The following is a 16,058-nucleotide window of genomic DNA, read 5'->3' as shown; positions in this document are numbered from 1 at the left end:
TAATTTTATATAAACTAAAATCTTTTTTGTTAATTAAACAACTGTGTAATTCCAGTAATCATTACTAATTCATTGTGGATTTTATAATTACCAATGGGTTTCGTATTTTATTGTTAATTAAACACAGTATTGCTGTACATTAATAATAATCCTAAATTCTAGGAATTGTCATGAATTCATTGTAGATTTTAATAATATTAAATAAACTAAAATCCTTCCTCGTGAATCAAACGTACAGTAGCTGTGTATTTGTGCTCATAAATTCTGGCAGCCATTGCTACGTCACGGTGGATCTCCTAATTGCCAGGGGGCTTCAGTCTGTCTTGCTAGTGAAACGCAGTCCAGCCCTGTGTGTCCTAGCAGTGAATAAATGGCTTCTGGTGAAATCTCAGCGTCTTGTAATGTCCAGTGATAAGCTGCCGTCTGCACTTCCCTCTCACAGATCATCTGCTTCTCAGCCCTGAGGTGTTCACTCGGTAAACACAACGCATGCTGTGCACGTCTTTCAAACAAGAGCCATTTATGCTGATTTTTCATAAACGCATGACACAAAATATCAAACGTATTTTTCCATTCCAGGCTCCTCATTGCGTGGGCAGTGACGACAAGCCCCCCCAGTGCATTTAGCTGCGTCTGATCAGGAGGCTCCTGTCAAGAGTGTGTGGTCACCAGTTCACCAGTCACGTGTAGACAAGTCCCCTCCAGGGAGCCCCCCAGAGAACAACGCTCACAAGCTTTCACAACCCCCCTGACCCACTAAGTCCCACCACATGTGAAGGGCATCGATGAACAGAAAAGCTCTAGTGATGCCCTGGAAATTTTCCACCAAAACAAGATGAATGTTGCAGCTCATGGCCAAGTGACGTCAGTCTGTTGGGTGGAAAAGGTGAAACAGAAACCTCAGCTGGCTAACCGAAGCCTCTGCTGTAGGAATGTTGGTCTTGCTAAATTCAAGCCTGTCCCTCTCCTCCGTAACTTTCCCCCTCATGTCTATCAGGACAGCGTCACTCAGAAGGTGTCAGCAGTTTCCACTCATATGAGAGGAACAGACCACCTTGAGGACATGTCACGGCCTGGTTTTGGCCATTACATCGTCTACATGTGAGTATTGCTGAGGGTGTGGGATGAGGTGTTTAGGATGGTGGTGATATGACATCGGAAGATCCTCAATCAGACCAAACAAGGCAGAACACAAAGAAAATAAACAATAAAGCACTCCAGTGATAGACATACCAGGCAGACAACTTCTCAGGTTTCCACCATAAACTGCCCTGCATCCCCAGCTCCTTGTAGTGACCTCCTCTGCCAAGCTTTTACATGGGATCATCAACTCAGCCTTGAGGCTGACACCATCCTGAACATGACAGAGAAGTCCAACCACAGCTACAAGTTTACTGTTGTCCCATCAGAGGTGACTTCCAGGGGCTTGTTTGGGTCTGTCCCACCCCATCCACTGAGGGGAGCCTTAGAACTTCAGTGCCAGGTTTACCCTTCACAAAGATGAGAGGTCAAACTGCCAGGGATGAGAATGTTCTGCGCATCACAATCACGATATCATCTGCATGCTGAATGGTGCCCAGTTTATTTCATTTTTTGGGTTAATAATTTTGACTGTCGTGTTACATGATTTCCTTTTTTGATCTTTCCATTTCTGATGTTATGTGTGAAGTCCCTGCACCCTGTCCAAATGCTGTTCCTGCCTTGCACCTTCTGCATGCTGGGATTAGGATCTACAGGATAAAGAAATGGAAGGGTGTATTGATATTATGACCAATACCGGACAACATCTGGGACGGCCTGTGTGTGACACCACAACTGCAATCTTATAGGATGAGGTCGCCATCTAATTCTGGGACACACATACAATGGGGGAGATAAGTATTGGACATGGCAACATTTTTTTTTTCAGTAAATATATTTCTAATGAGGCTACTCACATGAAATTCTAAACAGACATTGGCATTAACTCAAGAAATTCATAAATATGAAGCATTCACAACTTTGAAGGCCATAAATAAAAGTATATGTAATAAAGTGGAACGACACAGGAAACGCGTGTTGAAGACGCTAAAGTAATACTTAGGGGAGAAGCCAAGATGCTCTAATCGCCTGCAGTGCTCAGGTGTGTTTCTCAGCCATTCCTCTAAAGTCAGGTCAGGTTGGGGAGCAAGCACTGGTACAGGGCGTTGGCGCACCCACCACATGACGAAACAGTTCAGGGTCTCAAAAGACAACCCCTCCAGGGTATCTAGATAGATAGATAGATAGTTAGGAAAGGTGCTATATAATAGATAGATAGATAGATAGATAGATAGATAGATAGATAGATAGATAGATAGATAGATAGATAGATAGATAGATAGATAGATAGATAGATAGATAGAAGGTTGAATGTCACTGCTATGGAGATCTGGGATCAAATTCCTTCTAAACTGCTCTCTTTGGAGACAGAATTAGCAATGTCATGTTTTACAGTTGACTGCTTTGTCCACTAGGGGGCCACACTGCCTCTTACCCATTTTAAATGATCTAATTTTCAACATTGGTCAGCACACTGAGACCCTGGTTCAAGTCCACTTTGTGCCTTCTCTTAAATGAGTGACTTCAGATGTCAGCATTGGAATATATGGCGGCTGGGTGGCTGTGAGTGTGCCCTGTGATGGACTACTGACCCATCCATGAACGGTTAGTACTTTGCAGCCTGAAAATAGAAGAAGCGACATCGGACGTTGGGTAACCACTTGTCAAACTGCAAAGGCTCAAAGTATAAAACACAAGCTTTTTGAGGGAGACGCTAGATTTCACAAAAGAATATCAGGGTCTTGTCTTGCTCTGTCTCACTGCAGCACCACAACAACTGCAACACCAATCTGCACCTTTAAAGGCTCACAACTAAACCATGAAGACATCTCCTCACTCCTGGCCTCCCTCGATTGGAGGGGTGAGTTGTGGGAGATCCAAGGAGTTTAATGGCGCACAGGTAAAGGCCCACAACTTTCTTCCACGTTCTCACTGCTCTCAGTTCTTGGTCGCTGGAAGTGAAATGGAGGGGAGATCCGGAATTCTCTGAGACAGGATATCCTGCTGCTTCCTGCCACTGGGCTGCAGTCATCTTAACCCTTGAACCCCTGGGCACTAGGAATGCAGTTGCCTGTCTGGATGGAAAGAGAGCCTGGTAGCTTATTTTGTTTTCGTCCTAACCTTTTCCACAGGACGTAAGATGCTAAAATGGTGTGGGATGGTAAAGTCCACCAGTGTCACACACCTGTTAGAGCTTAGCCAGAGGGCCACGGCTCAAGTACAGTTTTCTTTAATGTAATATTTGTGTTCTTTATTAAATATAATTTAGCTCGTTTTACTGATAAGGTGCTTGGTCATCTTGTGTGTTACATTTTTAATATTATTTTGTTTGTTAAGTGAGAATTATGCTTGTTTTGTGATCATTTATTCCTGTTTAGGTTTGTGCCCTATTCCCTTAAATTACAGTATTGGGGGCGCAGGACCAACATGACGATATGATGGGAGACTACTGTTTATCTATTAACTCCAGGCAGAGAATCAGGCCCTCCAGGATAGCATTAAAAACATTATTGAGTTAAGTTATTAAGTTTTACTGAATATTTTTGTTTTTTGTATTGTAATAATTGGATTACTGACTGGATCTACTGTATTTGCTCTGTGTTGCCTTTTTTTTTTTTTTACTATTTTTTGCTTCAGGTTTTCTCTCTTCCATACTTTATTTCTCTTTTTTGTAATCTTCTAATACTCCTCTTCCACTATAGAAGAGTTTTGTTTTTGCCCTAAAAATCAGTGGCTTACGGTTATCCTCTGCCCTGTGGGGCATTTCTGAATATATTTTGATTTAAACGCCTTAACCCCATTTTGGGCCACTGCATGCCAAAGCCTGCCTTTTGAATTTGATGCTAGGCTTCCAGAGGTTCCAGTATATTTTGATGCCTATGCCCTCCTCAGCATACTTTGTGGTAAACTTCCTAAAAACACCAAAAGATTAAGAAAAAGGGAGAGACTCAGCGTAACCCCAAAGCTTGTGGTTTGAATATTAAGCATAAAATGGAGGTGGGGTGAAGTGGTTAGTCCTCCCTGAATGCTGTACATGGTGTCTTTCGCAATGAACTGGGGGTCACATTCTGGATTTATTTATATATTAAACTTCTGTCAAATCCTAATTCTACATGTCATTCTGGTATGGGAACTGAAAACGCAGTGTTAATGTTTGTGATGCACCAGTTGTTGGAATGACAAATGACGTGCATATGTCTCTGTTATATCCCTTTTGGTATGGGGTTTGTAAAAGCAGTGTTAATGATTGTGATGTGCCATCTGTTGGAATGGAAAATGACATGCATATCTCTCTGTTATGCCGTTTGGTATGGGATTTAAAAATGCAGTGTTAATGTTTGTGATGCGTCATCTGTTGGAATGACAAATGAAGTGCATATGTGTCTGTTATATGCCATTTGGCATGTGGTTCATAAAAGCAGTGTTAATGTTTGTGATGTGCCTTCTGTTGAAATGACAATTGCAAAGCACATATCTCTGTCATACGTCATTTGGTATGGGAATCAAAAATGCTGTACTAATATTTGTGGTGCGTCATCTGTTGGAATGACAAATGAAGTGCACATATCTCTGTTATATGCCATTTGGCATGTGTTTCATAAAAGCAGTGCTAATATTTGTGATGCACCATCTGATGGCATTACAAGTGAAGTGTATATATGTATCTGTTATATGCCATTTGATATGAGAATCATAAAAGCAGTGCTAATGTTTGTGATACGCCATCTGTTGAAATGACAAATGCAATGCACATATCTCTGTCATACGCCATTTGGTATGGGAATAACAAATGCAGTACTAATGTTGGTGATGTGTCATCTGTTGGAATGACAAGTAAAGTGCATATGTCTGTGTTATATGCTATGTGGCATGTGTTTCATAAAAGCACTGCTTGTGATGGGCTATCTGTTGGAATAACAAAATGAAGTGCATATGTATCTGTTATATGCCATTTGATATGAGAATCATAAAAGCAGTGTTAGCATTTGTGATGCGCCATCTGTTGAAATGACAAATGCAATGCACAAATCTCTGTCATACGCCATTTGGTATGGGAATAATAAATGCTGTACTAATATTTGTGGTGCGTCATCTGTTGGAATGACAAATGAAGTGCATATGTATCTGTTATATGCCATTTGGCATGTGTTTCATAAAAGCAGTGCTAATATTCGTGATGCACCATCTGATGGCATTACAAGTGAAGTGTATATATGTCTGTTATATGCCATTTGATATGAGAATCATAAAAGCAGTGTTAATGTTTGTGATGCGTCATCTGTTGGAATGACAAATGAAGTGCACATGTATCTGTTATATGCCATTTGGCATGTGGTTCATAAAAGCAGTGTTAATGTTTGTGATGCACCATCTGTTGAAATGACAAATGCAATGCACATATCTCTGTCATATGCCATTTGGTATGGGAATAATAAATGCAGTACTAATGTTGGTGATGTGTCATCTGTTGGAATGACAAGTAAAGTGCATATGTCTGTGTTATATGCCATTTGACATGTGTTTCATAAAAGCAGTGCTAATGTTTGTGATACGCCGTCTGTTGAAATGACAAATGCAATGCACATATCTCTGTCATACGCCATTTGGTATGGGAATCATAAATGCAGTAGTAATGTTTGTGATGCGTCATCTGTCTAAACGACAAATAAAGGGCATGTGTGTGTGCTATTTATATGCTATTTGGCATGTATTTCATAAGAGCACTGTTTGTAATGTGCCATCTGTTAGAAAGAAAGAGACATAGCAACCAGACAGACACATAGACAGAGACCTATGCATTACATGGAGCATGGTAAATGTTAGCACTGAGGTCTACATTCATAACTTAGATTTTAGCCCGTCTTAGATGGGTTGCACAGTTATATTATATCCATCCATCCATTGTCCAACCTGCTATATCCTAACTACAGGGTCACAGGGGTCTGCCAGAGCCAATCCCAGCCAACAAGGCAGGAAACAAACCCCAGGCAGGGCACCAGCCCTCCACAGGGCACACACTGGGGACAATTTAGAATTGCCAGTGCACCTAACCTGTGGACGGAAACCCAAGCAGACACGGGACCGACATGCAAACTCCACACCAGGAGGACCTGGGAAGCGAACCCCAGTCTCCTAACTGCGAGGCAGCAGCGCTACCACTGTGCCACTGTGCCACCATGCCGCCCAAGTTGTTTTTAAAAGAATGAATTAAGTCAGCTGATCTAATTAATTTTGGGAGGTCATTCCAAAGTCTGGGTGCCATGGAGCTGAAGGCCCTGTCACCCACAGAGCGCAGATTAATGTGGGGCACAACAAGACTACCAGAATAACAGGACCTTGGCGGGTGAATAGGAGTATAGTGATGGAGAGGGTCAGCACTACCCACTGTGCCACCATGTCGCTGTTATATTATATTATATCATATTTTATTTTATTTTATTATATTATATTACATTATGTTATATTATATAATTAATCCATGACTATAATATGTCCCTTCATAGTTGCAGAGACATGAAGAAAATGCCATCAAAAACAGGAAAGCCTTCCCAGTGTAACTAGCTCATACAACAGCATGAATACCACACACGGCGGCTCAACACACGAGGAACTGGAATTGCAGTTTTTAGGGTGAAATAACAAACCCTAATTAGCTGTGGTGTCTTTTTACAATTCGTAACAATGAGTTTATTTGCTTAAAATGCCAAAGGCCAAGCTAACAGCAACCGACAAGTAGGAGCAATTCCGGGTAGCAGTAATTTTACAAGATGAGGCGTCCCAGCCCATGATAAGAGTTTCCGAGGATGCTGACATTCATCAGACCGGCCCTGCTTGTCTTTTCTTTTCTTTCTTTTCCCTTTTTTGCTGTCTTTTTCCCAAGTGTCTGTGGCTCATGGGTTAACTCAGATTCATTGGGGGTCCAGCAGCAGGCTTTCACTTGGAACATTATTAAAGTGTCTGTTTGCCTTTTTTTTGGCAAAAGGAGATTACAGATCTTGACGGGGATGCATGGAGGTATTAAGTGACATGCTAGAGAACAAAGTGGTCCTTTCAGATCACAAGTGTCCATAAATAGTTCCTGGGCAACCAACTGCACGGCAACTGTGACTCCAGGTTTATAGTCTTAAAGAGAGTCAGTCATTATAGAAGCAACAGTGTGAGCAACAAAGTATGGAATGTTGAAGGGGGGGGGGTAGTGGTGGGCTTTGAAAATGAACAACGTGGGCTGGAAGACAGCAAAATATTGACACAAAGTGAATAGTGACAATCACTAAGAAAACGTGCCTAAAAGAAAGAGCAGCAGGCCATCAAAAGGAGAGCCGAGAGGATTGTGTGAAGGTCTCTGTGCCCCACCAAGTAATACGCTGCCTTGGCACCAAACATACTTGGAAGGGGTGCAAACCAAGAGACCTCAAGACCCCAGGCTTCATCCCATCCTTAAGGACTGACTATGGCGCTGTGATCTGTGCACCTTGAGCTCTCAGTGTCCAGTACCACACTGGAAGGGTACAAGTGAAATGACACCAGGTGAACCCACAAGGGCCGTGGCACACCCTGAGACAGATACTTGCAAGTTGGAGTAACATAGCCATAAAGATCAATCAATTATAAAGGAAATATGGAATAATATCATTAGTCATCATGGCCAGAAAATCAATAAGGAAAGGTCAGTCAGTCCCCAATATGTGAGGCAGTGCCCCCCCGATTAGTATTTTATGCAACCCCCCCCCCAAACATCCTGAAAGTTAGAACAGGATGAAATGTAACCAAAATCCAAGGACCATCAACACGTACACAGGTCCAGCCATAGGGGGCGAAAATGGAGGATTATAGTATTCTGTAGGCAGTCACTTTAGGCACAGCTCACATGGAGGGGCAGTCAGGGTAGAAATAGCCTGGGGCATCTGGGCCTTAACATGACGCATTTAGGAAGTGCCAAGGGGGGAAATGTGTGTGTATGTGTGTGTGTGTGTGTGTGTGCCATTAGGATTGGGAGGCCCCTACTGATTAGGAAAGTACAGGCTTCAATTTCTATTCTCCCAGGGGGCGAGTCGGGGTACAAACTGAGTGTGGGAGTGAGAGTGGGGGATCATCTTACTGGGGTCTAAATGTAAAGCATGCAAAGGACTGGCACCTGCCTAGGTGGTCCTGACAAGAGCGGGTTGTCTTTTATTGTCTTTGTTTGTCCTTCGTTCAGAATCATCCAGCTCAGTGCTGTGTATTAATGGCGTGGCACACTTGTGGGTCTGAGACACAGCAAAGGAGTGCCAGCCTACCTAGAGGCATATGGCAAGTTACAGAGAGCCCCCTAATAGTGGTCCAACAAAGAATGTGGCTTGTTTTTCTTTTTACTTTACTACTCTTAACAGCACAGCTACACAGAATTTAATTTAAAGGTCATACAGACAGCAAAAAATACATTGTAAGGCACAATAAGAAAAAACGGAAATTTAATCAAAATACAAAACTGTAATTATTACTACCCAACAGCTGATACAACAACCTATTTAGTTTAACAAACAAATTGTCAGATGTACCAAAGACTGTTCATCATAAAGACAATGTGATGATTTTAAGAAATCAAAAATACAGAGATGGATAACTATAGAGAGCTGGGGAAACAACCCTGTTATTACTATTAATATAGATAGATAGATAGATAGATAGATAGATAGATAGATAGATAGATAGATAGATAGATAGATAGATAGATAGCACTAGATAGATAGATAGATAGATAGATAGATAGCATATATAGATAGATAGATAGATAGATAGATAGATAGATAGATAGATAGATAGATAGATAGATATGAAAGGCACTATATAATAGATAGATAGATAGATAGATAGATAGATAGATAGATATGAAAGGCACTATATAATAGATAGATAGATAGATAGATAGATAGATAGATAGATAGATAGATAGATAGATAGATACAGTGGTGTGAAAAACTATTTGCCCCCTTCCTGATTTCTTATTCTTTTGCATGTTTGTCACACAAAATGTTTCTGATCATCAAACACATTTAACCATTAGTCAAATATAACACAAGTAAACACAAAATGCAGTTTTAAATGATGGTTTTATTATTTAGGAGAAAAAATCCAAACCTACATGGCCCTGTGTGAAAAAGTAATTGCCCCTTGTTAAAAATAACCTAACTGTGGTGTATCACACCTGAGTTCAATTTCCGTAGCCACCCCAGGCCTGATTACTGCCACACCTGTTTCAATCAAGAAATCACTTAAATAGGAGCTGCCTGACACAGAGAAGTAGACCAAAAGCACCTCAAAAGCTAGACATCATGCCAAGATCCAAAGAAATTCAGGAACAAATGAGAACAGAAGTAATTGAGATCTATCAGTCTGGTAAAGGTTATAAAGCCATTTCTAAAGCTTTGGGACTCCAGCGAACCACAGTGAGAGCCATTATCCACAAATGGCAAAAACATGGAACAGTGGTGAACCTTCCCAGGAGTGGCCGGCTGACCAAAATTACCCCAAGAGAGCAGAGACGACTCATCCGAGAGGTCACAAAAGACCCCAGGACAACGTCTAAAGAACTGCAGGCCTCACTTGCCTCAATTAAGGTCAGTGTTCACGACTCCACCATAAGAAAGAGACTGGGCAAAACGGCCTGCATGGCAGATTTCCAAGACGCAAACCACTGTTAAGCAAAAAGAACATTAGGGCTCGTCTCAATTTTGCTAAGAAACATCTCAATGATTGCCAAGACTTTTGGGAAAATACCTTGTGGACTGATGAGACAAAAGTTGAACTTTTGGAAGGCAAATGTCCCGTTACATCTGGCGTAAAAGGAACACAGCATTTCAGAAAAAGAACATCATACCAACAGTAAAATATGGTGGTGGTAGTGTGATGGTCTGGGGTTGTTTTGCTGCTTCAGGACCTGGAAGGCTTGCTGTGATAGATGGAACCATGAATTCTACTGTCTACCAAAAATCCTGAAGGAGAATGTCCGCCATCTGTTCGTCAACTCAAGCTGAAGCGATCTTGGGTGCTGCAACAGGACAATGACCCAAAACACACCAGCAAATCCACCTCTGAATGGCTGAAGAAAAACAAAATGAAGACTTTGGAGTGGCCTAGTCAAAGTCCTGACCTGAATCCAATTGAGATGCTATGGCATGACCTTAAAAAGGCGGTTCATGCTAGAAAACCCTCAAATAAAGCTGAATTACAACAATTCTGCAAAGATGAGTGGGCCAAAATTCCTCCAGAGCGCTGTAAAAGACTCATTGCAAGTTATCGCAAACTCTTGATTGCAGTTATTGCTGCTAAGGGTGGCCCAACCAGTTATTAGGTTCAGGGGGCAATTACTTTTTCACACAGGGCCATGTAGGTTTGGATTTTTTTCTCCTAAATAATAAAACCATCATTTAAAACTGCATTTTGTGTTTACTTGTGTTATATTTGACTAATGGTTAAATGTGTTTGATGATCAGAAACATTTTGTGTGACAAACATGCAAGAGAATAAGAAATCAGGAAGGGGGCAAATAGTTTTTCACACCACTGTAGATAGATAGATAGATATGAAAGGCACTAAATAATAGATAGATAGATAGATAGATAGATAGATAGATAGATAGATAGATAGATAGATATGAAAGGCACTAAATAATAGATAGATAGATAGATAGATAGATAGATAGATAGATAGATAGATAGATAGATAGATAGATAGATATGAAAGGCAATAATTAATAGATAGATATGAAAGTTGCTATATCATAGATAGATAGGAATGGCACTATATAACTGACAGATAGATGAAAGGCATGATAGATAGATAGTTTCTATCCATCTTCCAACCCACTGAATCCAAACATGGGGTCACAGGGGTCTGCTGGAGCCAATCCCAGCCAACACAGGGCAGGAACCAATCACAGGCAGTGTGCCAACCCACCACAGGACACACTGGGACCAATTTAGAATCACCAATCCACATGTCTTTGGACTGTGGGAGGAAACCCACGCAAACACAAGGAGAACATACAAACTCCACGGAAGGAGGACCCGGGAAGCGAACCCGGGTCTCCTAACTGCAAGGCAGCAGTGCCACCCACATAGGCACTATAATAATCATAATTTAATTACATTGATATAGTGCTCTAATCTGCTCAAAGTGCTTTACATAGACAGTGGGGGGCGCTTCAACCATCATCAAAGTTCAGCACCCACCTGGATGGTGTAATGGCAGACATTATTGCACCACTACACTCCCCACAGTTCAGCTATTAGGTGGCAAAGCAGGGAGACGGACAAATAGCTAATTAGGGATGATTAGGGGGCAGTTTATCTAAGACATCAGCAGATCTCTTACTCTTCTTTTATGGCCAAAGAGAGTCAGAACCTTAAATTTAAATTCTGATCTGAAGTATGGTGCCAATTATTACAGCACTGTGTCCTCATGAGTGCACTGGGGCATTGGGATCAACAAACATGCCGCAGGGTAAGCGCCCTCTGCTGGCCTCACAACATATCTTCCAACAGCAACCCAAGCTTTTCCTACATGGTCTACCAGTCATTTACTGGTGGACCCAAAACATGGTTACCTTCAGGTGGATTACTTAGTCTGAAGTGCAGGTGGTATGGCTGCTGACAGTTAGTTTGTTTCAGCTTTAAAAACCGGACACATATGAAAAATGCTATATGATAGCTAGATAGATAGATAGATAGATAGATAGATAGATAGATAGATAGATAGATAGATAGATAGATAGATAGATAGATACATTTTACTTATATAGCACATTTCCCATACTCAAGACTGCTTGAAATATGAAGTTATGTTCACTGTCTATATAACAACAGACTGACACACATGACAGTTGAGGAGGTTATTAGATTTTTGCTTCAAATCAGAGACACGAGAGGAAACTTGTGCAAAAAGCAACAGAAGGCCGGGGAGATCCGGACCTGACTCATGACTCAGTCCATCATGACACATGATTGCTAGAGAAGCAGAAAGCTCTGGTGTTGCCTTCTTCCATTCACAACCAAAGAAGACGCTGAGAGACAAAAAAAAAAAGTTTGCAGCCACTTCCTTATAATTACAAAGTAAAAATAGCCCAGTGCCATCACATGTTTATGCTGTAATTGTTGACCAAAATGAAAATAGATTACAGTGAAGTTCTCAATCAGAAACGTGTAGGCAAAAGTTTAATAAACAATACAGCCAATTAAAATTCTTCATCAAACATGTAAGTCCACCCCTAGTGTGCAAGCAACATATTTCTCCACCAGTAGCTTCTTTCTATCCATTTGAACTTTATGTCTTCCCTTCTCCTGTGAGGCTATTATACTTGGAGTTTGGCTTCCTTTTTATGGGGGGATACAACTCAGGATTTCCTGTCTTTGGACCAGAACTGTAAAACCACACTATCAGGAGGAATAATCAGGTAATGGGGGGTAAGCATCCAAAGGAAATTCAATATCTGTCAAGAGGGTCAGGAAGAGGCAGGCAGGTAATATTGACTGATAATAGTATACTAGGTGGTGGAGGAACCCCTCAATCTTAAACAAATAGTTTGTTGGGTAATGTTAGCATACAGATAAAGGAAAGAAGAACGGTGTCTTAACTTACATGAATATGCTGGGCTCAGAAGTAAACTTATACAAGAAAATATGATGGTAGTGTGAAAATGAAAAGGAAAGAGTACTGTCACTATGATGTAGGAATAATGGGGGACTTAGACAGATAGATAGATAGATAGATAGATAGATAGATAGATAGATAGATAGATAGATAGATAGATAGATAGATAGATAGATAAAATGCAAAAATAAAAAAATAATGAATCAATACGCACTCTTTAGGCTAAATATTTGTTTTTGATTAATAAAAGAATCTCCTTTTATCAGAAACAAAGAAACAAAAACAAACAAACAAATAAATAAATAAATAAATAAATAAATAAATAAATAAGGCCGCTTAAGCAAAGCACGGGTCCTTTCAGATGTCAGAACCGTTAGAAAGAACACGTGCACTGCATTACGTTTGCACCTTTCCAGCTCCGAATTTATAACCTGCTTTGGTGGACTCACCACACTAACGCTTCGACCCACGTACCCACGTTGTAATAAACGGTGACACTGCACATTCAAATTAGCTTAAAAAGAACTTTTGAACCCCGGGCACACAGAAATACACCAGCTAGTGGGGAACTTCAGAAAGCGCGCAGGCAGCCCAGACGCAGGCATGGCCGTTCAAACGCACGCGCACCCGTTAACCAATACGCTCTCCCTCCGTTCTGACGCAGCTGGACGACTTTATCGAAGTTTACTTCTTAGAAGTGATTATGCTGCATTGCACGTTTCCGTATGTCTACAGTCAATCACTCGATTCCTTCACATTTCCGTCAAATTATTATTATTATTATTGTTAAATTAGAATTATTTTCCGTGTTCTCCAAAACCTTATTTGTTAAAATATTCAAATGGAACACCCATTTTTGCTGGTAGTGTTCTAGATACATCCAACTATTTTTATTTTTTTATTTTATGTGGTCAGCTATATCTGTATTCTTATTCAACTCGTGATCTCCAAACTGTAGAAGAGTGAAGGCAGCATACTTAGTTTTAACACAGCAAAGCTGTCTGTGTACTTATGAGTAGCCCAATAATTGTGTTGGTCCGTCGTAACCCTGCCCTATATAAGCTGGTTAGGAAAATGAACGAGTGGATGGACATGGCAAAAATCACAGTCTTAAATGGGCTTTTATTGTGTTGAATATTTCTCTACGGATACACTTTTGTTATTTTCCGTCTAGTGCTCAAGTAACCCTAAGTAAGGCGGAAAAAGTGCTTCATTACGTACTTTGTTAATATTAAACTAGCGATTTTACTGTACAGTTATACAAAACACCAGAAAACGAAGTGTATCACGACAGCTGTTTAAGAAGTTTGGCATCCTGCACTACAATAAACAGACGACTGCACCGTTTTAGGCGGCGTATACCAGACACTTAGCATCGTTTAAAGTGGCCCTCCATTTAACGGACTCGCTTAATTTAACTGAAGGCGGTGCTGGAACCAACATTGGTCGGCTCGGCTTATACGGGAGCAATTTCAGGTCCCTAAATATAACATTTTGTTTTGTGAAAGGAAAACCGCAGTAAGACGAAAACAAATGCAGATAGTGGAAGAACATACGAACTCCTCGATAATAAGAAACAGTCCGGAGGTCTGATCCGACTTTTGGGAGCAGTCGCAAATCTTCATGCTATATACAGCGTCGCCCCCGCTCATAGCAAATCTGTGAATAAAATCAGCGGACGGACTACTTGCGCGCCACGAACTTGTTCGGCACGTGTAACCTGGTCACTTGTGGCTGTCACCTGTCATCGAATAGGACATGGACCTAACTTGATGTTTGCCGTTGGGCCCAGCCTGTTGTGATCCGCTGCTGGAAATGTGTGAACTGAGAAAATGGACTTATTAATAGAAATCAATAATACTCCATTAATGAACTCGCTTTATGTAATTCAAGTTCATATAACAACAACATTAATCAACATCTATAATAATAATAATAATAATAATAATAATAATAATAATAATAATAATAATTCCTGATCCAGAGATATAGATTTCAGTTTGTCTGACAAATGTAAACTGTCGTTTTGTTTTGGTCCATGGGCGTTCGTGTCCTTTAATGAACTGCCGTTCCGCCCCAGATTCCTTTGGCTTTACAATATTGCTATGTCAAGCGCCCGGTGATCATAAAACTGAATACGCTTGGATAAGTCAGTAGATATGTGTATGGATAATAATTCATGAATCTTTGCAAAGAAAAACAGAAAAAGGCGACACCAAAGAGCTCACTCTTTTTTTTACGAATCTCCACGACCCTCTCAGTATTTAACTGCACAACTCCAACCCCCCACTTTCCACCAAAGCAATGCAAAGTCACTCCCTCTGTGTTGCACTCAGCATCTTTTCGGGTACCCACCCATAACGTGAAAAATGTATCAGTTTGGAAACGAAAAAGGAAACGATCTGTTTTAAAATGGGAAAAACAGATAACCACAAACACAAAAAGCCAGACTAATTGCACAAGACATTGCAGAATAAGGCAGATATAGCGACCGCGGTCCTTAAAGTTAAAATGCATACGCACGAAACATGACTTTGCTTCATGAACACTGAAACGTAATAACCCTGGGCTCGCAATCAAACTCACTCAAGCTTGGGTTACGAGAAACTCAACAGTTTTTTTTATTTGAATAGCTCGGACCACCAGCCGTGGTCAGCACTGACGGTCGGGAAGACTTGGCCTTTTACACGAACAAATAACAGAACGAGTAACCACTTGCACGCACTCCTCTAAGCATCCTGCTTGCAAAGAACTGAGCCGCACGAGCTCATCTCCAGACGCCCCCCTTTCCCAACCACAGCCCAAAGAGTAGAAGCCCAAATAGCGATGCATGCTTACCCGTTTCTAACTTGAACATCCAGTTTAGGAGACACAGATTTGCACAAACCGAAATGGGATGAAACACAGCGAGCTTCAAAGTTGCTGCAAAGTTGATGTCGGAAGAGAAGCGGCCCCCCAACAAAAAATAAATAAATAAAAATACGTGTTTTGCAGTCGCAGTCCGCGGCTTAACAGCGTCAGATTATCCACGGGTTAGAAAGGAATTATAAATCATAAAAGGTGTTCGCGGAAAAACAAACAAGGAGAAGAAGTGGAGGGTTGCAGGCAGCAGCGGCTCTTGCTGTCGCCTCGAATGTCAGCGGAGCGGAGCGCAGTCTGGTCACCGCGCAGAGGAAGAGAGAGAAGGCGGGGCCATCTGAACAGTTAGCGCTCAGAGGCAGTCGGAGCAAGACAATGGCAGGAAGGACCTTATCAGCACCCCCACCACAGACACAGACACACACACACACATACAAAGAAAAACACACGCAGTCCCTGTCTTACACATCGCCTCCATGGATACAGTACAT

The 16,058-nt window shown here is 41.2% G+C and overlaps 1 protein-coding gene across 2 annotated transcripts in view; it reads right to left on the bottom strand.

The window, feature by feature from the left end:
• The window catches only part of hdac7a (histone deacetylase 7a), a 278,061-nt gene extending 262,204 nt beyond the window's left edge, over positions 1-15,857 (bottom strand). For both annotated transcript variants that reach the window (XM_039746852.1, XM_039746851.1), the window contains exon 1: positions 15,547-15,857. In XM_039746852.1, coding sequence (XP_039602786.1) covers positions 15,547-15,565 — 19 coding nt within the window. In that variant the 5' untranslated portion in view covers positions 15,566-15,857. The remainder of the gene's footprint in view (positions 1-15,546) is intronic.
• Between the last annotated feature and the right edge of the window lie 201 nt (positions 15,858-16,058).

Source organism: Polypterus senegalus, chromosome 3, assembly GCF_016835505.1.
Source record: "Polypterus senegalus isolate Bchr_013 chromosome 3, ASM1683550v1, whole genome shotgun sequence".
Taxonomy (NCBI): Eukaryota; Metazoa; Chordata; class Cladistia; order Polypteriformes; family Polypteridae; genus Polypterus; species Polypterus senegalus.
The sequence above is the reverse complement of the archived record's forward strand: the minus strand, read 5'-3'. Positions and strand labels throughout refer to the sequence as shown.